The following is a 23,143-nucleotide window of genomic DNA, read 5'->3' as shown; positions in this document are numbered from 1 at the left end:
ACAGGAGGACGCAGACAGACTTTTAATTTGTCGGCATTCACTCTGCAGGAAGTACATCTCAGAGGACGTCTTCAGGAGAGAATCTTTGGCTTCATTTCAGCCAGAAAACAAAACAAAAAGAAAACATTAAAACATTTCCAGCTCCACCAGGACAGAAATCATAAGAATAAAGCATAAGCTTGTGATTGGCACATTACGGTCCAGAGAGGACGCACAGCCACCAGGAAGCAGACAGGAAGTGACGCAGCGGGCGCCGCTCTGGTTCTACAGAGAGAAGAAGCTTCTCCTGTTTGGGCTGAAAAACATCGTCATTCAACTCGTTTTTCTCGCTGGGTTTAAAAATCATTTTTCAGACGCAATTCAGGCACAAAAAACAAAACAATAACATTTGTTGGATGGAGCAGAACCAGAACTACTCCCGCAAAACAGTGAATAAATAAAACTAGTCCAATAATATCCATCATTTAAAATAAGTCATTGTTAAAAAAAAAAAAAAAAAAAAAAAAAATATACAGAATTAAAAAGAAAGTTCCATTTCCATCACTTCAGAACTTTAAAATCTGTTTATTTTCTCTCCAGATGTAAACAACCACGACATCACAAATTAAAAGAAAAAAAAACAATAATCATAGCTTCGTGCTCCTTTACAGGTTTTTCAAAATAAAAGCTCATGCACCCGCAATAGAGCATCAGACAGAACATTTGCTTTGTGTTTTTGACCTGGTGCCCGAGGCCCAGAGGAGGAGGAACAAGTCATAGTTACTCTCTGCTGCCCTCAGGAGAAGAAGCAGGAGACAAGTCCAGTGAAAGCTCGTGAGTGGTGACGGACAGGATCACAGTAAGATGGCGGCCCCCATCGTCACGGAGATAAGGCAAAACAGGAAGCAGCTCTCTGCCGTCTCTGAAGAAATACTTCAAACTGAAAAAAGCAACCCAGCGTTTTTATAAAAAGGCTCAAAAACCGTCCATTTGTTAGAAAACAATTTTAAAAAGCGTGGCGGCGGCGGCGTGCGTCCTCAGTGGAACTCCACGAACTCCTCCAGCGTCTTGGGGATCTGGTCGCGGTAGCAGATGTGGTGCCGGCGGACGGCGCGCGCCGCCAGGCACTTGAGGCTCATCTTCATCTGCGTCTTCAGGAGGATCTCCGACACGCCCGTGGTGCTCTTGTCCAGCGGCGTCTTCTTCTGCTTGTTGGTGCGGTCGGTGTGGGCGCCGGCCTCCACCAGGCTGATGATGATGGCGTGCAGCGTGAGGAAGTCGCTGATGGGCCGGTTGTACTGCACGATGACGTGCAGCGGCGTGTTGCCCTCGTGGTCCGTGGCGTTGACCGAGGCGCCGCAGTCCAGCAGCAGCTTGGTGACCTGCGCGCTGGGGAAGCTGCACACGTCGTTGGTGTGGAAGTCGTCCACCGGCGTGTTGGAGCTGATGGCCAGGTGCAGCAGCGAGGAGCCCTCGCGGGAGCGCGGGTCCAGCTGGATCAGGTCGTAGATGTGCTTGTTGATGCGGGCGCGCGCCTCCTCGCCGCAGGCCGTCTTGGTGGAGATGCAGGTCAGGTAGAGGAAGGTGAAGACGTTGGACTCGTAGTTGTCCACCGCCTGCGGCTGCTCGGCCTCGGCCGCCGCGTCCACGCGCGCCATGCTGCGCTGGATCTCCAGCACGCTGCAGCTCAGCACCTGCTCCACGGCGGGGGCCGGCACCGCCTCCTTCAGGTGCACCATCTGGGAGAAGACCTGGGCGAAGCGCAGCAGGTCCTTGTGCGTGTTGCGGTTGCCCTTCTGGCGCAGCCGCAGCGCGTGCAGCCACAGCCTGATGCACTGCTCGAACTCCATGTTGTCGGCGTAGACGGCGCCGCGGTAGATGATGGGGTGGGACACGTCGATGTTGTCCGAGCCCAGCACCCGCTCCCGGATCATCAGGCCCTCCATGTGCAGGGCGTCCCGGTCCACCCGGATGGCCTCCAGCTCCCGGGGGGTCCGGCACTCGGCGCGGCCGCCGTACGCCTCGATGGCGGGCGGCAGCTCCTTGGCGAGGACGTGCTCCGGGTCGCGGTGGCGCTCCCACATGGCCATGTGCAGGTAGTGGTAGGTCCGCTGGATGTCGTAGTTCTCGCGGTCGTTGGCGAACGAGGCGCCGAGCAGCTCCAGCGCCTCGATGCGGCTGCGCGGGTCGCAGTCGGCGTGCGTCAGCAGCAGCTCCACCACGTCCGCCTTGCAGCTCTCCGCCGCCACCTTCAGCGGCGTCATGCCGTGCCCGTTCACCACAATGCTGGCCCGGCAGCGCACCAGCTCCTTCACGATCTCCAGGTGGCCCGCCTCGGCGGCGAAGTGCAGGGCGGTGGCGCCGCAGTGGGCCTTGGCGTTGGGGTCGGCGCCCTGCTCCAGCAGGAAGGCCACCACGTCGACGTGGCCCTTGTAGGCGGCGATCATCAGGCAGGTGTTGTTGTACTTGTTGGTGATGCGGATGTCAGCGTGGTGCTCCACCAGGTAGTGCACGATGTCCAGGCGCCCGTCGAAGCAGGCGGCGCGCAGAGGGGTGGAGTTGGTGATGGTGGTGTGGTTGACGTTGGCACGGTGACTCAGCAGCAGGCGAACCACCTCAAAGTGACCGGCGCCCGCCGCGCACCACAGCGCCGTCGCCCCGTCGATGACGTAGCTGAAGGACGGAGGGAGAGGAACATTAAATACTTCATTTACATCCAGATTAGATGATCAGTAGAAAAAAACGGTCTTATTAATGACAGAAATATTAATGGCGTCTCATAAAAACCTTCAGGTTCAATATTAATGAATCTAAAGCAACTAAATTGTGATTTACCGGTATAGATTTAGATCAACTTCATTAATCCCCTATTAACTATGACGTATTCATTATATTCCCAAAAACTGGATAAATACTAGTAGTTTAGGGCTGCAACAACGAATCGATGAAATCGATTAAAATCGATTATTAAAAGCGCTGGCAACGAATTTCATTATCGATTCGTTGTGTCGCGCGACTATTACGTTTGCGTTTTTAAAAAAAGTTGAGCGCTCGCGCAGCAGAACATCGGAGAGACCCGTACTACTGTTCTGAAACATGCGGAGGAAGAGAAGCCAATGCGACCTAAATATTTCACACTGAAATGGGGGGTGCGGGTCCTAGCGGGCAACGGGGGGGGGGGGGGGGGGGGGGGGGGGGGGGGGTGCTGCGGTTTTCTTTGCAGCGGCAGTAGTTTTACGTTCTAATCGCCGCGCTCGACTTCAAGGTGTAACCTTTATTATTGTTCGGTCTGAAACAGCGCGCCCAGTGACGGGTGGTGCAGCAATATTGTTGTCCGGGTGGAAATCAGGAGAAAGGTCGGTCCGGGATATTTTCGGGAGGGGCTTTGAAATTCGGGAGGGTTGACATGTCTGATTGTAAGATATGCAAAAGCGACATGGCCTGGCACGGGAGCACCACGGCGATGATTCATGATTTTGTGCCTAATATATTTAATTTGGCGGCTGTAAAGTATACATCATGCGATGTGTGTATGTTTTTTGTGTTAGTCCATTTTATTTGCTTACTTAGGGATGTTCAAGGAGCAATCTGTTAGTGCAAAAGATATTTAGAAAGTGCACAGTCAGTTCTATTTTTCAATAAAGGGTTGGAAATTAATGTTTTTACATTTATTTTTTTATCCGATTCATCGATTAATCGAACAAATAATCGACAGATGAATCGATTATTAAAATAATCGTTAGTTGCAGCTCTATAGTAGTTAATAGTAAAGACGAAGCGTCCCGTCGGCGCGGCTCACCCGTCGAAGCGGACCGTGCCGGTCTGCTCGGGGTCCACCTTGTAGTGGTCCACCAGCAGCCGGACCACCTTGTCGTGGCCGTTGCGGGCCGCGATGATGAGCGGCGTGGACCTCTGGCCGGCCACCTGCGTGACGTGGCCCAGCAGGTAGCGCACCTCGGCCTCCGGGTGGTTGTGGAGCAGCGCGGCCAGGGTCAAGACGCGGCCCTCGCTGGCCGCCTTGTACACGTAGCCGGCCAGAGACTCCATCCGAGCCCGGCACGGCGCGGAGCGGATCCCGGCTCCCCTCGCAACTGGCGCCCGCGGTGTCCACTCGTCCGGAGCGAGGCGCCTCCCATTAAAATGTCCAAACCTGCCCCAGTGCACGCATGAAAGGGGAATCTTCTCCGTAATGGCCCCGGCGCTGGGAGGAGGAGGACGGGGGGGTTCTTGTTGTTTCTACGGGACGAGGCTCCGGTGACGTCCGGGGTTCCCTGGTCCCGGGGCGCCGCGCTGCTAGCCGGTTAGCTCGCGTGCTAATGTCGCGAGCTGGTGGGGGAACCGCCGCTCGGAGGCTCCGGGTTCGACTGAAACAAACGCCGAGTACTTCGTGGACGTAGGAACGAGTCTCTGGGTTCCGTTTCCGTGTGAAAGGTTCGAAAAACGTAAAAGATTTAAATCTCAAACAGACACTTTCACCTTCTGCATCTAGTCATCTGCCCGGAAGTTAGTGTGCAGCGTAAAAACAGCTCCGACGGGAACCTTCCCAGCGCACATGTGTTCCACTTAGAAAGACTCCCTCTTTAAAGGAAAAAGAAAAATTATTATTATATTATAATAAAAATTATTATTATTATATATATATATATATATATTTTAAATTAAAAAACATCATATGGAGGATTTAAAAGTTATAAGATAAGTTCAGCCAAAATATTGTGCTGCATGTTTTTATGTTTTTTTGTAGCTTGGTATGATTTTCTTGCAAATAAAAGACACCTTCAATTAAGCATCAAAAAGTATACAAGTGATATTATATTTATATTATAATAATTATAATGATTATGATAGTTGTTAATGCGCTACTGTATTCATCACTTAGGTTGAGATCATCTTTATGACTTTAAGTACGTATTATTATTGTTTTAAGTTACATTTCTCTGATTTTAGGAAAACATTGATAAACAGAACAGTAATTGGTTTTCTTTGAGATATACGTATTACTATTCTTTAGTTGTGGATCCTGTGAGGAGGCGTCTCTACGTCCTCCTCATACGGTCACTTCCTGTTCACTGGTTGCAAAAAGAAACCAGGTGATGACCACAGAACGCAGAACCTGAGGGGTCAACATTTTACACGAAGTCGAGGAGATAACGTGTTTCCTTTGGACCGACATCAGCACCCCCCCCCCCCCCCCCACACACACACACACACACACACACTCCACTGTGCGTGTGTGTGTCTGCTAGTAATAATTGAGGAGCTCGTTCTCAGGTGTTGCTGACTAATGACTAATGACCTGCAGCAGGCGACTCAGGAAGTACGTTAAGAGGTTAAACATCACGTTTTTATCAAAATATGTTAAATAAAAGGTGAATATCTGAAAACATCTGGTTGGTGCTGCTGAAGAAGAAAAGGAGATTAGACGACTAAAGAGTCCCCTCAAGCTGACCTCATTAATATAAAGTAGTTATCTGGACTCTCTGATGGGCTTCAGGCCTCCATCTCTGCTGGAGAACCTCCTCTCAGAGGACCTCCTCATGTTCATTGTTGAGTACAAACTTTAAAAAGGTCGATACGTTGTGAGATAAACAAACATAAAATCCACCTGGACGAGGAAATGTCACAAGAGAACAAAGATTAGGACCCTGACCCAAGCTCTATCGAGCCTGCTTCTGTGAGCTTTCACACGTCACATGTCTCCTGTCACTTCTCACATGTCTCCTGTCACTTCTCACATGTCACCTGTCACTTCTCACATGTCACCTGCCCCTCAGGGACGCCCCTCCTCGTCCCAGCCAGGATCCTCCCCCTCCCGCCTCGCTCTCGTTCCTCGTCTTACAGACCCCGGATCAGTTTCCTGAGCCACTGACCGGCTCCCAAGGACACAATGGTGAGACGCTCGGTTTACTGGTTCCATTCTTTCTGCTTTTTTAAAAGTTAACTTGTGATGTTTGTTGTTGTTTGATCGCAGGCCAAGTTCCTGACCCAGGATCAGATTAACGGTGGGCCTCTCAGACCTCCCACGTGACTTAAAGACGGGATCACAGGCTTCCTGTTGCATCGTTGGTTTAAAAGCAGGAATAAATCTAGCAGTTCTTATGAGATGTTCTGACCCGTGTGCTGTTGACCCAGTTCATCCACCCGCTGGAGAAACACAAAGGTTCTGCATCCCAGCGCTGATGAGGGTGGAGGATTATTAGCGAGCTTCAGAACCCGATCGACTGCAACGCTCCCTCCGAGCATCCCGGGTCTCTTTGTAGTCGGGCTTTTAATGCTCTTTATTATCTTTATATTATTATCTCTGCGTATAGTTTTTGTATCTCTTTGTAGTATTGTTGTGTCTTTTTGTACCAAATTGTTGTGTATGGGTGTTTTGTTGTTGTTTTGTGTCTCTTTGCAGTCACCTGACACTCCTTTGTACTTGTTTTGAGTCTTTATTGGTCAATGCTCGTTTCTTTATCGTCTCTTTAGTTTGTTTCCTCTAATCGTTCTGCATCAGGTCACATTTTGTGTTGTTGTTGTTTTGCATATCTTTGTACTTATTTTGAGTCGAACTCTAGTTTTTACTCTCTTTTTAGTATTTTGTCAAATTTAATTCAATTCAATTCCTTTCTATTTTATTTTGTTTAGGCCAAATTTGCCTCAGAGGGCTTTACAGTCTGTACACATGTGACATCCTCTGACCTTTGACCCTCACATCGACACAGGAAACCCCCCCCAAACATCCTTTTAGTGTGTCTCTTTGCTTGGTGAACGTGGTGTTGTGCGCGTACACCCACGTGTCACCCTCATGTACCTCAGGATGACCCAATCCTCTGACTTTGGTCCAAATAGGTCTAAATGAGACACTATGAAATGCTTCTGTGTGTGTTGCAGAGTTCAAGGAGTGTTTCTCTCTGTACGACCGCCAGCAGAAGGGCAGGATTGAAGCCAGCGAGCTGATCACAGTGATGCGATGCCTCGGGTCCAACCCCACCCCGTCAGAGGTCCAGAGACACCTGCTGAAGCACTCCTCGGGTGCACCTGAGACAGGTGACAGCGCCCTCTAGTGACACAGTTGATCTCTCCACTGACCTGTTGAAGTTCTGGTTTCACATCTAAGAAGCATACGTGGTTTGATCTGAGGATTCATCCAGAGACTTTCAAAGCTTCAGAGGAGTCGCTGCTTCCTTTCATCAAAACCCACAAGACCATCTCCAACCAACCTGAGCGGCAGGAAGGATTTCAAATATCACACTTTTGAGAGCGGTGAAGCGGAGTTTTAAGTCAATCTTTAATTCAGTTTTCTTCCTGGAGGGAAATACCCAGAAACAGCAGGGATGTCTTTGTAATATATATTTTTATTGCAGTATTCATTATTCCTGTGTTTTCATTAAGATCTGTTATATTTGACGTTCTCTTGTGTTATCTTCAGATAAAATTCATTTGAGTCGGTCTGAAGGGGAAATTTCCGAATAATGAGCTGCTCCCAGTTTCCACTGATCCCGTTTATTCAACATGTTTGAACTGTCACCATCTTATCGGAGCACTCCGCTCTTTACATTCTGGTTTACTGCTCCTCTGTTTGAACAACTTATTCACATTCAGCGATAGCAACGTTTCCTCCTGCTCGGATCAATGAGGCGAATCAATAGACCTCCTGTCTTCCCATCTGGTGATGTCCAGTAAAAAGCTGCGTGTACCCCCTCAGATTCAGGCGGAAAGCTGGACTTCTCCACCTTCCTGAGCGTCATGCACCAGCAGCTCCAGCAGGAGGCGCCCGAGGCGGAGATCCTGGAGGCCATGAGGATGGTGGACAAGGAGCAGAGGGGCTTCATCCTGGCCTCCGAGCTGAGAGCCAAGCTCACGAGACTCGGGGAGAAGCTGACGGACCGGGAGGGTGAGGGAGGCCGCGCACACACACACACACACACACATGCCCATCTATGCCACCATCAGGGGACTGTCATCATACTCGAACCAAGTCGGGACTTCTGATCATTTCGAAAAAATATAGAAAATGTATATTCATTATTTTACTGCTTTTTAAAGATATTGCCAAGAGGAGACTTGCATCTGTGAGATATGTGTACCAATCAAAGAGAGGAGTTGAAAATATAGTGCAAGTTCCTGCCTGTTTGTTCACCTTAGGAGTCTTTGTTTCTCTCAAAAGTGAATACTGAACATTAGTTATCAGTATTTAGACCTTTCTCTGTAAATCAATATTACACACACACACACAACATGCACACACATTGTTATCTTTTTATATTCCAAAATAAAGTTTCAAACCTCAATGCATTTCCTCTTGGACGTCTACGAAAATGAAGCTTCGCATTTAATTATTGTGGAAAAATAAATCTGCAGCATAAGGGGTTTCTTTTAATGAAAGGAGATTACTTTTGTTTTTATATTGAGAAGGAAGAGAAAAGATGGTTAAGGAGACATTTAATGAGATGATTTAAGTCCTGCTTCATTCAACAGGGAACTGCTCACAGCTCATTCTTAAAGCACAAAATGTCATTTATGGACCGAACCAATTGGACCACTTTGTGTTTATGTTTCAACAAAGAGAAGAAAGTGAAACTCTAGGCTTCTCGATGACTTCATGGGTCCTCATTGATCCATGAAGTCATCGCTCTGTCTGTCTCTGTCTCTCTGTCTCTCTCTGGCTCCATTAGGCTTTAAATGAATGGATGGACACAGATTAATTTAATTTTCTTCTGTATCATTAAGTCATCAGTGCTTTTGGGAAAATCCTTTAATTCTGATTTACCACTCATTGATTAACAGTAATAAATGGTGATGTTCTCCTCAGCTGAACACACAGTTTCCTGTTTCCTCACACACGCTTTGATTGACAGCCATGTTTCTGTTGTCAGTGGACGAGCTGCTGAAGGAGGCGGCGGTTGGAGCCGACGGGCGGGTCCACTGTGAGAAGTTCGCTAAAGCGGTTACTCGCTTCTCCGCTAAGCGCTAAAATCCTCATCATCCTCATCACCATCACTATCATCATCATCATAATCATCATCACCATCATCATCATCATCACTATCATCATCATCATCATCATCATAATCATCATCACCATCATCATCATCATTTTTATTGTTTTATTCTGTTTTTGAGCTGTTAGCTTTAGCATCTCGTAGCATGATGTCATTGACATGGACATGAAGATAAAGATTGCATGATTCCATTATTATTTGGAATAATGTACTATAATCTGCTGAGGGCTATTGTTAATCTCAATTTTAATTTAATCATTTAAGTTTACCACCAGAAATATATTTGACAAATTAGCCATGGACACGTTTGAAGAGTTTAACTGGAGCACTGAAGCACATTCAATAAAGGCACATCAGAGGAGTTCAGAGATGATTATTTGTGAGACCTCTCCAGAGTCTCCACATTTCATCTCGTCCGCCCGGCGACACATTTGTTCAGTAAACAGAGTCGGGACATTTTGTGGAGGGGAAGATTTATTTGGCCATAAACTAAGTGGGTTGCTTCCTGGCGGAGGTCCATCAGCAGAGGAGAGGGACCCAGAAGGAGCAGAAGCTTCCTCACGTGATCAGAGCACAGATTACAGCATCCATGTTTCACTGTGAAGACGTCATTTTCCCATCAGCGCTCCTCTGACCTCATTAATGCTGATCCCTGTGTTCTCTGTGTGGATTGATCAGAGATCAGGTAGTTAAATGTTAACACTGTTTGGTATTTACTAATTGATATAATTATAGGTTGGATTTGTATTCAATGACTAAATAAAATAATAAAATAAAAAAAGTTTAACAAGCAAAAACCTGATACAGTGATCATCACAAGGACATTTATTTATTATCTATTCATGGAACAGATAAAGTTGATATAATAATTTGACAGGCTTGAGCCAGGCGTAACACAAAAACAACTATTACTTTTACTGCAGAAAAAATAGAAATTTAAGTAGATGGAGTAATAAAAAATGAAATAAAATATATATATAAATCTTCACCCATGATCTTCTCATGGCACACATCCACAGCAGAAGCAGCTCCTCCGCTGTGGTGAAAGGTTTCTGTCATTGTGCCAAACGTCTGGCTTTAAGTCAGATTTAGTTTCCAGTCAGTGAGATGATGGACTTCTTCTGCATCTGTAGCCCATTTTTATTTCTTTAAAAAAACTCCTGCTTACCCACGAGCGTTGCATCTTTGCATCTTTGGTTTCCACATGACGCTTTGATTCTGAGAGCGTAATGCTCCTTTCACACCAAAATGCCAAGCGGATTTTTACCACTCTTCACTCACCCGACTAGTTTCGCTTCATTCACGCCCCGCTTCATGCGCGCCGGGAAGGGGGCGTGGTGAAGGGGCGTGGTGAATGAGGCGTGGTGAAGGGGCGTGGCTTAAAGCTACTTGTCTCTGGAAAGTTAATAATTCCGCTATCCACCATGGAAATAAGTAAACACTGTTTCTGTGGAAGTAAATCTGTGTCATCGGATCTTGAAATAAAAAGGTGATTGAATTTCTAGAACTGAATATTTATACATTGAAATTACGTATCTGAATGTTTTTCAACTTTACAATATTCAACCGCAAAAAAATCAACCGCAACATCCGGGAAGCCAAATAAGAGGAATCGATTTAAGATTCAAGATCAGGAGCCTCGTCAAAAGGAGCGAAAACACAACACAACTTCAGCCTGGTTGGAACGTGACGATTAGGATAAAAATGAGTGTGTGTTATTGTGTGTGTGTGTGTGTTATTGTGTGATATTGTGTGTGTGTTATTGTGTGTGTGAACACTGCCTGGTTTCCTGCAGCTATGCGGCGTCTCTGCAGACTAAAGGACGATCAAAGTCCACCTGAAGGTTTATAGGCCAGAGCGTCTTTACGTAAGCGGCCGCTCTTTGTCCCGTGCTGATGTCCACTTGGTGTCCTCCTGATGTCCACTTGGTGTCCTCCTGATGTTGTCTTCTATTAGAAGCTCTTTGAGAAGGAGAAGAAACGAGGCGAGCGTGTTTTTATGGTCAGATTCAGGTTCATCAGAAGGTTGAATACGTAAGAAAAGCACTAATATTCATTCATGTAAATGTAAATGTTTATTACACATGTTTCACCAAATGAACTCATGCAAAGTGACGTAGTTCTGAGAGTTTTGACTCTCAATCCGTCTGAATCCTGATTGCTCAGCAGAAACCATGGCGACCAAAACCCAAATAACAACCAGTGATCTTCTTCTAATGAGGAAAATACCGTCTGTTATTTGTGTTTTTGATGTTAAACTTTCATCTAGTATTTTTAGCTTTTCTTTAAAACATTACAAAATTCATATATAATTTATGTTGAAAGTCACAGCGAGAACGAGTAAAGAGCAATAACCCCTCAGTGGTTTAATCACATGACTTCTATCTAATCCCTCTTCTAACCCAAACAAACAAAAACAAATTGATGAATGAATAAAACATTCACTGTAATTTTTGATGGTTTGTTATTGTTGAAACTCAGTAAAAAAGTGTTTTCTTCTTTTCACTGTTTGTAGGCATGGACTCTGATTGGCTGTCAGTGGAAGCTCCCAACCAATCAGAGTGGAAGAACATGAACTCAAGCTTAAACTTTAAACTGTCTCACTGAACATCTGTAAAGCAGAATATATTTACATAAACACGTGTCCTCACGTGTCTAAACGTCAGCATGTTGACTCAACACTCAATGCCAGTAAATCCGAACCCCTGAACACATCACGGCCTGCTGCCCCTTCACATATTTACTCTCAAAGGTCCAAACTTTTAAACTCACACTGCTTTTTAAAATGTGTGTATTCATTCACTCACCCAAGCACGAACATTTGACACAGAAGCCACACACAAAACCAATAACGAGCCACAGAATGAAGCTCGAGGCAGCAGCTGGATCCTCTCTGCGGCGCCCGAGGAGGTCTCTTCAGAGGATGGATCATCGTAGAGAAACAAAGTCAGCTTCCAAGAACAAAACATCAGCAACGCGGTGGTCGCAGAGGAAACGGGAAACGCAGCAGGATGGTTTTTACGCACAGATGCGCAATTTACGCACCAGTTTTATTTCTCTCCCCTTTCACACGTTTTCAATTCCGATGCAACGTCCAAAGCAACACCCCACGGAAAGCTGTGATGCCTTTGATGGTTCTGTACCGGCGTTGGCGTTTGGCAGATTCAGAGCCCGGATGGATCCGGTAGTGTCTTTATTGTGCGTAAAGAGACGGCGTCGCACTGGTCCGTTAGAACGGACAGTCTGCAGTGCTCCGTCTCCACGGTGTTCAGCGGGATGACGACCTGCGTGTCCTCCGGCTCGGCGCGCGCACGCAGCGGGCAGCTGTTCGTCCCGCCGGGCGAGGACATCCTCCAGAAGAGATCCTTCATCTTCTTGCGGTACTCGCGGCGCATGAGGCAGTACAACACCGGGTTCAGGCAGCTGTTGGTGTGCGCCAGGCACACGGTCACCGGGTGCACGTACGTGTGCACCATGTAGTACGTCCTGTCCCAGTTGACCACGTTGAATTTCACCAGCACGCCCCAGAAGGTGATGGCGTGGTTGGGCATCCAGCAGATGAAGAAGGAGAGGACGACGATGGTGACCGAGCGTGTCACGCGGGACCTCAGCTTCACCTGGTTGTTGTTCCTGCTGCGCAGGCGCACGAAGCGCAGCAGCAGCAGGTAACAAACGCTGACGATCAGCATCGGGAATACAAAAGCCACCAGGATCTTCTGGAGGTGGTACAGCGCCAGCCACGACTGGCCGTCCGGAAAGCCCTGCAGGCACAGCCGCTCCCCGGCCACGCTCTTCACCGTGGAGAAAACGGCGGTGGGCAAAGTGGCCGCCGTGGCGCAGACCCAGAGCCCCGCGATCACCCAGCGCACCGGGAACACGCGCCGCCGGGTCCGGTCCTTCAGCGCCGAGGCCACCGACCAGTACCGGGTGACGCTCATGGCGGTGAGGAAGAACACGCTGGCGTACATGTTCATCACCGTCACGGACAGAGTGATCTTGCACATGGCGTTTCCAAACGGCCAGCTGAAGTCCATCGCCGTGTCCACCGCCCAGAAGGGCAGCGTCAGCACGAACTGGATGTCCGTTACGGCCAGGTTGAGGATGAACAGGTTGATGCTGGAGCGTTTCCTCCTGTCGCGGCGATCCTTCATCAAGAAGAAGACCAGCAGGTTCCCCACCAGCCCGGCGGCGCACACCACCGAGTACACGATGGAGATGAGGACGCGCAGCGCCGGGGACACGTCGGCCGGCACGTCGAGGTCGTCCAGGCTGCTGAAGCGGTCGCGTCCCGCAGAGGACCGGTTCCACGCGGACGTGGTGTTGTAGATCAACAGGTCCGCCATGCTCGCCATGCTCAGGGTCACCTGCGCCTCCGGAGAAGAGCAGCCCCCCGCAGCGGCAGGTGCGCAGCGCTCATGTCACCCGCAGAGCACGCGTTCTCTGCGGAGCTGCTTCCAGCGCCGCGTGTTTCTGCCTCAGTGCGCAGCCCCGGGCGCGCGCACTTTATTTAATGCTCTGCTGGTGCACGAGACGCGCGTGCCCGACAGAGGCACGCAAACTGTTGGTTTAGTTTCTTAATCCTAACTGTTGGTTTAGATGCTTAAACCTAACTGTTGGTTTAGATGCTTAAACCCACCCCCCAGGGGGACGATCTCTGTCTGTTAGATCTGAACGAACCACACATGAGAGGCTCTTTTATTCCTGTCATTTGGAGTCATATAAATCCCTCACAACTCCCTACTTATTTTACCTGAAACAACACACTTTCCCTAAACCCACTGTTTAGTTGTCTGAACCAGGTGGTTTTAGTCTATTATAAGGCTATAAACAGTAAAATCTGATAAACTGTATACAAATAATAAAAACTGCTTTACTCAACTCAAATACTATTTTTAGGATCACCATAAAAAACTTGATGTTTGCTATCAATCGTCCCCCAAAGCCCTGGTGTTGCTCAGCACACAGGGCCAGAGGGGGGGGGGGCTCCTTGTTGCTGCTCCTGTTTGAGTCACTAGAGTTTACTCCAGCGACCCGCTGACCAGGCGCTGTTTGCTCACGTTATGAGTTTGTCCTCTTCCATCCGGGTCAAACATGATGCTGGAAAAAAACAAGGAAAAATCTGAGCGTAAAACCTTGCGGCTTTATTAAAGTAATAAAGTGATAAAACCATAAAGTGTGTCATGTGACTGGAGGCGTGTAAAGATGTGATCCGGTCAAAGTACACCGAACGTCTGCAGGCAACAAAGGATCATCTTGTTAAGCAGGGAGGATGGCCCAGGAGAACCAGAACCAGGTCTGAGACCCCACAAGAACGAGAGGTTCTCCAACGGGACCTTGGTGGTGGAGACAGTACCACGTTAGTCCACACGGGGCGCTAGAGTCAACCACAATTAGTCCACTCATGTTACCTCTGTAGTCCAACGAGCTTCACTTCCTCACTGAACATCAGCGAAGATCATCTGGATCAATAAAGAATCAGAAACACTCGATTGACACAGATTATTTTCTGCTGCCGATCAGCTGTGAAAGAAAAGCATCAATCTCCAGGTTTTTGATTCCTTCTGTGCTGGGGCCTGGTGGTTGGGCACCACTGCTTTAGCTGTCAAGGTCATCTACATATTTCTATATATCTATGTATGGATGTATATGTGTAAGTACTGTTATGACCAAATGAAGTCAGCCTGATCACAATCAGATGTGTCAGGAACTTGTCTGCTTGTTGAGAGGAGCACTATGACCTCAGGGGTCGATGGACATCACAATGACTCTTTAACTCGTTAGGAGACGTTCTGCTGATCAGCTGCTTGTGCCAAAAGTAACGAAACGTGTCCCAATTTGCTGCTATGTGTGCCCCCCCCCCACTCCATCCCCCTCCCCAACAGCCGATAAGGACCGGAAAAAGATAAGACGACCCAAGTGTGCAGCTAAAACAAACACCCGTTTACCAGAAGAAGAAAAAAATATTCAACCTCACCCAGTGGAATCCCTGTTTTATCCTGGGGGGGCGGGGGCAGTGAATGAGGGGCAGTGAGGGCGAGGATCAACAGCATTGGCTCCCCAGACCAGACCCCCTCCCTCAGGAACCTTCACTATGATCCTGCAGAAGGTGGGTCAGGCTGAAAGCCCCCCCCCCCCGCAAGATGCTTAGTTAAGCAGGGAAACGGTTCCTCTGCTCCCATAGACGTCTATGAGGAAATGACTCTACTTCTGTGTAGTGACCAGCAGGGGGCGACTCCTCTGCTCCCATAGACGTCTATGAGGAAATGACTCTACTTCTGTGTAGTGACCAGCAGGGGGCGACTCCTCTGCTCCCATAGACGTCTATGAGGAAATGACTCTACTTCTGTGTAGTGACCAGCAGGGGGCGACTCCTCTGCTCCCATAGACGTCTATGAGGAAATGACTCTACTTCTGTGTAGTGACCAGCAGGGGGCGACTCCTCTGCTCCCATAGACGTCTATGAGGAAATGACTCTACTTCTGTGTAGTGACCAGCAGGGGGCGACTCCTCTGCTCCCATAGACGTCTATGAGGAAATGACTCTACTTCTCTCTTGATTTATTCCTTCAGTAAACATTGTAAACATTAGTGTAAATTGAGCTCTTACTCAATAATAATAATAATCACTTACATTTATGTCAAATACATTGAAGTTCACATGGATTCTTTTTATCTTCAGGGCTGCCATCAAGTCTGATTTTGCGTTTCCACTCCACAAGTAATGAATTGAAATGAACATAAGTAGACTATGAACGTGTTTAAAATGTTATGAAGCTGGTGGTCTAAAGAGTTTTCACAAAACTGGGTCAGAAGTTCAGAAGAGCCACAGACGAAGAAAGAAGAGCAGCAACACTGCTTTGATCCAGAGCTCTTCTGATGCTCTTCTGATGATAAATATTGTGGTGGACGAAATGTCTCCTCGATGCTTTTGGTGATGGATCAAAGGAGTCCAGAGTCATCATGTGAAGGAGGATTCTAACGAGGCCTCTGAAGAGCAACAAATGACATGATGAGAATCCAGATTATGGTCATTTGACTGAAGCCGCGTCACATGAAATATCAGCAAATAACTCCTCTGAGAACGAAACTGATTGACGGATGTTTGATGGGATCGAAGCTCTCGTAGATCCATGAATACGATCAACATTTTGTGAAGGAGTCACCAAGTTATCTTTCTTTTCTGTGAAATTAATTGTCTGTGGTTTATTGTGTGACGACATTATTTTACAAAGTAAAAGAGAAAAAAGGTTAGTTTCAGGGAGTCAAGGAGTCAAGGAGTCAAGGACCTTCTGGTCCTCAAACCTTCCATCGAGTAACGAGCCAAACGACATGAGGATCTCATCATCGTTTTCCAGATCGCCCTGAACAATAAGGGGGGGGGGGGGGGCTTTTGCCAGAGATCATCCTCTAATGTCATTATTCCAAACCTCTATTTCCTAAACAGCCCCTTATCTCAGAAAATGACTTCCAGGCTTTGGATTAATATCCATGAAACCAAAGCTGAAGCATTCGGAGAAGCAGCAAAGTTTCCCCAAACGATCGAAGCCTCGTTTCTCATCACAAAGAACATACCTTCTGTTTCCTATTCGTGCTTCACTTCCTGCTTCCTTGCTTCTTCCAGTCCCTTTGTCCCCAAAGGCCTTAGACCCTCAGGGACTGAGGAGACCTGTTAGTGTCTCAGTGAGAGACAGCGTGTCACGTTACGATGCCTGAGGGCCAAACACACACTAGGACCAGAAATAACACAGCTGTGATGACAACATGACATGTTAGATGAATGAATCTCTGTCATCGTCGTTTTCATGTGCTTACGTCCCTTCTTCAATCCTTCATTGGCCCCTAAGGAGCCTGTGAGGAGCCTGTGAGGAGCCTGGAGGAGCCTGGAGGAGCCTGTGAGGAGCCTGGAAGAGCCTGAGATGAACTCTAAAGCCTTCATTTCCTCCACAGGATCAAAGTAATGACCTGACTGCTTCATGTGAAGATGCAATTTCCCTCCTTTGGGCTCCCTGTCACGGAGAGGCTCTGCAGCTCCCCCTGTTGCTCTGATTTGAACTGATGGAGAAATATTCAGCCTCCAGAGGATGATCTTAATTATTCTGGGGCCTTTTCCTCCAGCAGGACCATGTGGGCATCATTTATATCTCAAACATTGGAACAGTCATTCCTCCAGCTGGTCCAGCAATGCATTGTGGGTCTCCAGAGAGGAGAAGCTCGGCTCCTGGAGGAAGATGAGGACACGTGACAGGTATTTTTTGACAAGTCTAATCCACATCTTCATTTATTTTAAAAAGGTAGAATATTTGAGAACTGACATCTGAACTTTCCATTGATCACCGATCCCTTTGATCCCGTTGATCGTCTTTCCCCGGGAATGTTCCTCTTTTTTGTGGTAGTTGATCATTAAAAGATTTGACTTGTCCATGAGTGACATGAGGAAATGTCCTCCTATGTCACAGGTTTCTATCCTTTAGATCCTCCTGCAGATCTTCCTTCTTCAAACTGATGACATTTGGGATTGTTTGTTTGTCTTTGAGGGATCTTAATTAAATAAAGTTTTGTGTTTACAGGCAACAATGTTTCCAAAATAAACTGCATTACATTCCTGTGTAAAGAGGAACTATAGTGTTTACACTGGTTATAAAGAGATAACTTATCGTTTGGATGAAAGTGCTTTTATTGTGTAAAACGAGGAGGCGAGTTTAGCAAAGTAAGATATGAAAAGTTTTAATGCTAGCACTAGCTTAGCATCAGGTGGGGAGCGGGAACAGGTCGATCAACGTATGATGGGCTGAAGGAACAAAGCACTGTAAGCTGCAGGTGGATCCTGTCTGAAGAGCCTCATGTCAGGAGGACACATCTCTCTGTTCATCAGGCTTCATCTCACAGAGCTTCCTGCTCTGCAGACAGCGTGATTCTTTAAGCTCCGCCCACCACGGCAGAAAATGAAGCCCCCTTAGAAGCAATTACTGAGGTGGAACAGGACGACGTGTTGGATGATTAAGTGAATTAGAGATGTTCAGAGAGAGATCTGAGGATCAAAGCGTTCTGCTCTAAAAGCTGCACTCTTCTTCCGTCCCTGATGGCTTTTAAACCCACAAGAACCCAGAGAGTGAAAAGCCGGACTCACATCAGAAGAAGTTCTGTCTCTGATGTTTTCAGCAAAAAGTACAGCCTCAGGATGTGTGCAGATGAAATACAGCAACTACATCTCTAAAAGTCAGACAAACCCGTGTGCAGATGGGATGGATGGTCTCAACCATCACTCTGCTAAGGACCAACTTTAAATAGTTTTTAAACCAGTTTTTAAAGCTTGAGTTGATGGTATCTATCTAGTATTCTACCTGAGTAATGAATGTGACACCTGTGTGGATGAGGCTTTCCAGTGTGAACCGCATTATTTTAGAAAACAATTGGTCTGATGTTGGTCTTTGTACCTGATTGACATCTGTTAAAAGCACAGTAATATTTTTAATAATCTCAAATGTATCTATTAATTAGGCGTATTACAATGAACCAAACTACCGGCACACCTGCAGCAGACCACACATGAACTACTGGTGGTTGTCATGACGACTTGACTCTCGTTCCACCTTGTTCCACCTCGTTGATGTTTACAACCCTACATTCATTTAAATATCCTCTGCACTTTAAGGCTCTCTTGCACTTCTGGTTAGATGCTAAACTGCAGAGAACAACAAGATGGTTGTTATGGAAACGGAACCCATAACATTGTCAAGCATTGTTCGAATACAGATTCAATTACCAAAACATTTCACTTGGTCAAACAGCGAGAGGCAATCAGTCGCTACTCAACCTTTTCCCAGGTAGGACCTTCAGGAACATTCTTCCAGAGACGCTGCGATGCACAGAAGGAACCACCGGAGGAACAGAAGGGGTTTTTCTCAGAGCTTCCCTGGAAACCCGGTGTTGGTGGCTCTGGAGAAGGTCTACAACCAGCGGGGCAGTGACCTCGGCCTGGACAAGGTCTGGAAGGAGTACATGCAGGAGAGGTCCAACTTCTGTCACATGGTGCACAGAGGCAGGGCCAGAATAAAACACCTGGAGTACCTGCTGGGGAACTGGGAGAACCAGTATGCTTTGGAGTACAAGAATACTTTGGAAGACGTGAGGAAGTACGAGGCGACGATCTCTGATCTCCAGAAAAGTCTGAGAGTCCGAGTGGACACGATGGAAGTGGCAGAGCGTCTGAGCCAGCAGAAGTTTGACCAAATGGTCGCCAGGTACGAGGCAGAGAAACAGATCTCACAGCAACAGAACCAGTCCTCCTCCCAGAGCCAGGAGAACCCCGAGCAGCAGTCTGAAGACCAGACGATGACGGAGCGGTTAGAGGAGCATGTGCAGAAGGCTACTGGGGTCCTGACTCCTCAGAAGGACAGTCTCTGTCAGACCAAAAAGGAGCTGCTGCACAAAGGAGCTGCGCTCCTCGAGAACAACTACGTTTGGCAGACCAGATACGAAGGTCTGGAGGAACAGTTCAGGAATGTCGTGGACCAGGAACTGAGCTTTGAGAGCAATGTTAAACACACAGAGATGAAAGTCCAGCTGATGGAGGAGCAGACTCAACAAGAAGGAGAAAGATCACAGCTAGAAGATGAAAATCAAACATTCAGAGACAACCTGCAGCAGCCTGGATGAAGAGCTGAAGAAGGAGACAGCTAAGAACCAGACCTGTCCTTCCACCATCACCTCCATCTACATCTCTCCTCCCTCTCCAGCCCCCCTCTTTTTGACTTCACTTTATTCTGAATAAAGGTTGAAAGTTGAGATATTTCACCGCCTCTTGTTTCCCTTCATGTAAGAAATGAAGCATTTTAAATTAAGAGTAATGTGTCCATCTGAGGATCTCCACACATCATCAGCTATGATGCACCTCCGCAGACCTGATTCCATGTTTCTGTCCTTCAAAGATTAAACGTCTTAAACACAATAGTGACCAGATGGTCCAAGATGGAAGACATCACAGAACACTGGTGTATTAATACTTTACCTTTGTTTATTGTTTTTTCTTGTGACGTTCTACATGAACCAGCTCCATTATTCATGGATTCATTTCCTCCAACAAGCAGAAGAAGAAGGAGACGCCAAATGCATGTGGAGCAAAACGGAGACAAGTTTGAAAGTGACGTGAAACCGATAAAAAGTCTTCATATGTGAGATTTCCTCTTACACATCAGAACATGTGACACGTGGGGACACACATGCTAACATGTGTTTATTGATGCTGTGACGTTTGACTCTGAGCTCCTGGCTGATTTACAGCAGCAGCGCCCCCTACGGGTGGAGCAGCACCGTTACTACACCCACACAGCTACAAGGTCCTCATCCATCCCACAGAAAGAAACATCATGATGTGCAGGTTGTGTCTCTCTGAGGGGAACACACTGGTAAACAGGGTTTATAATAATAATCATAATTACGTGTGAATGGGTAGAGAGACATTATCCAAACTGTCAATCATCTTGTTTTTATTCAAAATACAATATTCCGTTGCAGTACCACAACAAGCATGTATTTCTACAGAGACCTTCGTGACCAGGAAGTGACATCACCTGTCAATCAGCATGTAGCCCCCCCCTAAAGCATCCCCTGCACTGTAGAGAATGCAGCTTAACGAATGGAGCTTTGACTTGATCCTACGTGACAAATTATAACTACATCGTCATTTACAAAAATACAAAAGGAGAGGGTTAAAACGCCGGCGCTCGTCCCACCAGCAGGGAGCGACCGGTCCACGCCGCCTCCCAGCAGCCACCCTGCTCATGGGAGACCAATAGGAGGCCTCTGGGTGGGCGGGGCCGCCTCCCGTCAGTCATCATGCTCCGTGACGCACTGCTCCACGATCTCCCTCAGGTTGGGGTTCTCCATGGCGGCCGCCACTCGCTCCTTGTCGTTGATCTGCTTGTTGACTGGACACAAACGGCGCCTGTTATTACACATCATACAAGTGATGCATCATCACTCCTCCTGGGCCCCAACAGCCGCACCACGGGGGGCCTGAGGCCACTTCCTGTAGGTTAAACTAGTGCTGTCACACTCTGATGAAGAGTGTGCTATAAATAAAATGTATCATTATTGGTGCTGTCAAACAATACAAATATTTCATCTGAATCTAAACTGATTATTATTATTATCAACATTTAAATAACGATAAATCAAGTGAAAGAAACATGGAGCTTTGCATTTAAACGTCTTAATTCAGAAAGATCAGCAGCAGGTTGTTAAGCTGCAGGAGGCCAACTTACTGTCTTCTTCAGTGGAATGAGTTCCCTCTGAGATGTAAATCTCCAACTGAGGAGAGAAAAACGGCATCAAGCTGTGCTTTAATAATAATAATAAACCGTATTATAAACAAGTTCAATAAAAGCTTTGCTCTGAAAGAAGAAATAATTGAGTCCCACAGCAGAGAAAAACCTCAGAAATCAATGAAACGTAACAAACTGTGGTAACACAACGCGTCGTAACACAACGCGTCGTAACACAACGCGTCGTAACACAACGCGTCGTAACACAACGCGTCGTAACACAACGCGTCGTAACACAACGCGTCGTAACACAACGCGTAACAGGTGGGGAGTAACAAATCGGCTCCTTTGGTCATCTGTCCATTGAAGATGGAGGACAGATGGTGGAGAACTACTGTCACTCACCTTGTGTTTGAATGGTAAGCATCGCTGCAGCTTCACCTGTAAGCAGAGGCCTGCAGACACAGAGAGCACAGAGCGTACCTCCATTAACCCGCAGGTTGGATTCTCTCCAGTCTGAGGGTCAGAGGTTAAATCCACAGGAAGGGTGTGTGGAGGTGATCAGACGGAGTCATCATCACCATTTTATACAGCTAAATATGTAGCTTTTAATATTGAGCCCATGATAAAGAGCTTATAATATAGAGCTTATTATACATAGCCTGTAAATAGAGCTTATTATACAGTTTATTATAGTCTGTTATATAGAGCTTATAATATAGAGCTTATTATACATAGCCTGTAAATAGAGCTTCTTATTATACAGTTTATTATAGTCTGTAATATAGAGCTTATTATATAGAGCTTATTATACAGTTTATTATACATAGCCTGTAAATAGAGCTTCTTATTATACAGTTTATTATAGTCTGTAATATAGAGCTTATTATATAGAGCTTATTATACAGTTTATTATACATAGCCTGTATATAGAGCTTCTTATTATACAGTTTATTATACATAGCCTGTAAATAGAGCTTCTTATTATACAGTTTATTATACATAGCCTGTAAATAGAGCTTCTTATTATACAGTTTATTATACATAGCCTGTAAATAGAGCTTCTTATTATACAGTTTATTATACATAGCCTGTAAATAGAGCTTCTTATTATACAGTTTATTATACATAGCCTGTAAATAGAGCTTCTTATTATACAGTTTATTATACATAGCCTGTAAATAGAGCTTCTTATTATACAGTTTATTATACATAGCCTGTAAATAGAGCTTCTTATTATACAGTTTATTATACATAGCCTGTATATAGAGCTTCTTATACCCTGTATCATATACTTGTGAAGCTGACCTACTCACCGATCAGAGTGGCCAGGGAGCAGTGGGGGACGGTGGGGGAGAACTTGATGATGATGAGGTACTCCTCCTCTCCGAGCTCCTGGACCTCCACACACTTCTCCGTCACCACGTCCAGCTCCTCCAGGGTGTTGGGCTTCTCGGGGTCCCGGATGGACCGGATCACGTCTGGAGCCGAGAATCACCACTAAATAAATCAGCTGTTTTGTGCTCCGTTGTAAACAAAGCTGTAATCATCATCATTAAACCGACGGTAAACTCTGATTATTTAGTCATTTAAACCAAAGCACTGTATTTACAGAGCACCGTTGACCTCGTGACCTCCGGGCTCGCGGGGCAGTGAGCAGTAAGCGTCCCTCACCGTAAACCTCTAAGGCTTTCTCCTCCATCCTGTCGGTCGGTGTCCGTGACACCGGAGACGTGTAGCAGCGACCCGGGAGCGAACACCTCGTTCATTCCCTAGAAGACGCCATGGTGAGAAACGGGGGCGACGGTTGGGACTTGAGGAGATCTCAATCCAACCAGGAAGTGGATTCAACGGACACCGGAAATGTAGAAAGTACACAGAGCGGCGGGTTCTCTCGCAGCCAATGAGCGTGTCCG

The 23,143-nt window shown here is 46.8% G+C and overlaps 4 protein-coding genes across 4 annotated transcripts; 1 reads left to right on the top strand and 3 right to left on the bottom strand.

Moving 5' to 3' along the window:
- Nucleotides 1-7: 7 nt before the first annotated feature.
- On the bottom strand, nucleotides 8-4,517 carry fem1b (fem-1 homolog b). Its single transcript, XM_037452206.2, has 2 exons — nucleotides 3,779-4,517; nucleotides 8-2,652 (listed from the first exon to the last, which is right to left on the bottom strand). The coding sequence occupies exons 1-2, from the start codon at nucleotides 4,024-4,026 to the stop codon at nucleotides 1,017-1,019; spliced, it is 1,884 nt and encodes a 627-aa protein (XP_037308103.1). The 5' UTR covers nucleotides 4,027-4,517; the 3' UTR covers nucleotides 8-1,016.
- A 746-nt stretch (nucleotides 4,518-5,263) lies between these two features.
- On the top strand, nucleotides 5,264-10,720 carry calml4b (calmodulin-like 4b). The gene is made up of 5 exons (XM_062563007.1): nucleotides 5,264-5,296; nucleotides 5,951-5,981; nucleotides 6,856-6,996; nucleotides 7,670-7,858; nucleotides 8,841-10,720. The coding sequence occupies exons 1-5, from the start codon at nucleotides 5,264-5,266 to the stop codon at nucleotides 8,936-8,938; spliced, it is 492 nt and encodes a 163-aa protein (XP_062418991.1). The 3' UTR covers nucleotides 8,939-10,720.
- rxfp3.3b (relaxin family peptide receptor 3.3b) lies at nucleotides 10,721-13,446 on the bottom strand. Its single transcript, XM_062563185.1, has 2 exons — nucleotides 11,773-13,446; nucleotides 10,721-10,927 (listed from the first exon to the last, which is right to left on the bottom strand). Exon 1 carries the CDS (start codon nucleotides 13,315-13,317, stop codon nucleotides 12,130-12,132), a length of 1,188 nt encoding a protein of 395 aa, XP_062419169.1. The 5' UTR covers nucleotides 13,318-13,446; the 3' UTR covers nucleotides 10,721-10,927; nucleotides 11,773-12,129.
- A 6,510-nt stretch (nucleotides 13,447-19,956) lies between these two features.
- ciao2a (cytosolic iron-sulfur assembly component 2A) lies at nucleotides 19,957-23,095 on the bottom strand. Its single transcript, XM_037451007.2, has 5 exons — nucleotides 22,902-23,095; nucleotides 22,544-22,708; nucleotides 21,633-21,682; nucleotides 21,228-21,273; nucleotides 19,957-20,891 (listed from the first exon to the last, which is right to left on the bottom strand). The coding sequence occupies exons 1-5, from the start codon at nucleotides 22,927-22,929 to the stop codon at nucleotides 20,791-20,793; spliced, it is 390 nt and encodes a 129-aa protein (XP_037306904.1). The 5' UTR covers nucleotides 22,930-23,095; the 3' UTR covers nucleotides 19,957-20,790.
- Between the last annotated feature and the right edge of the window lie 48 nt (nucleotides 23,096-23,143).

The sequence above is a fragment of the Pungitius pungitius genome, chromosome 6 (assembly GCF_949316345.1).
Source record: "Pungitius pungitius chromosome 6, fPunPun2.1, whole genome shotgun sequence".
In the NCBI taxonomy this organism is placed as follows: domain Eukaryota; kingdom Metazoa; phylum Chordata; class Actinopteri; order Perciformes; family Gasterosteidae; genus Pungitius; species Pungitius pungitius.
Note: the sequence above shows the minus strand (reverse complement) of the source record. Positions and strands in the feature narration are given on the sequence as shown.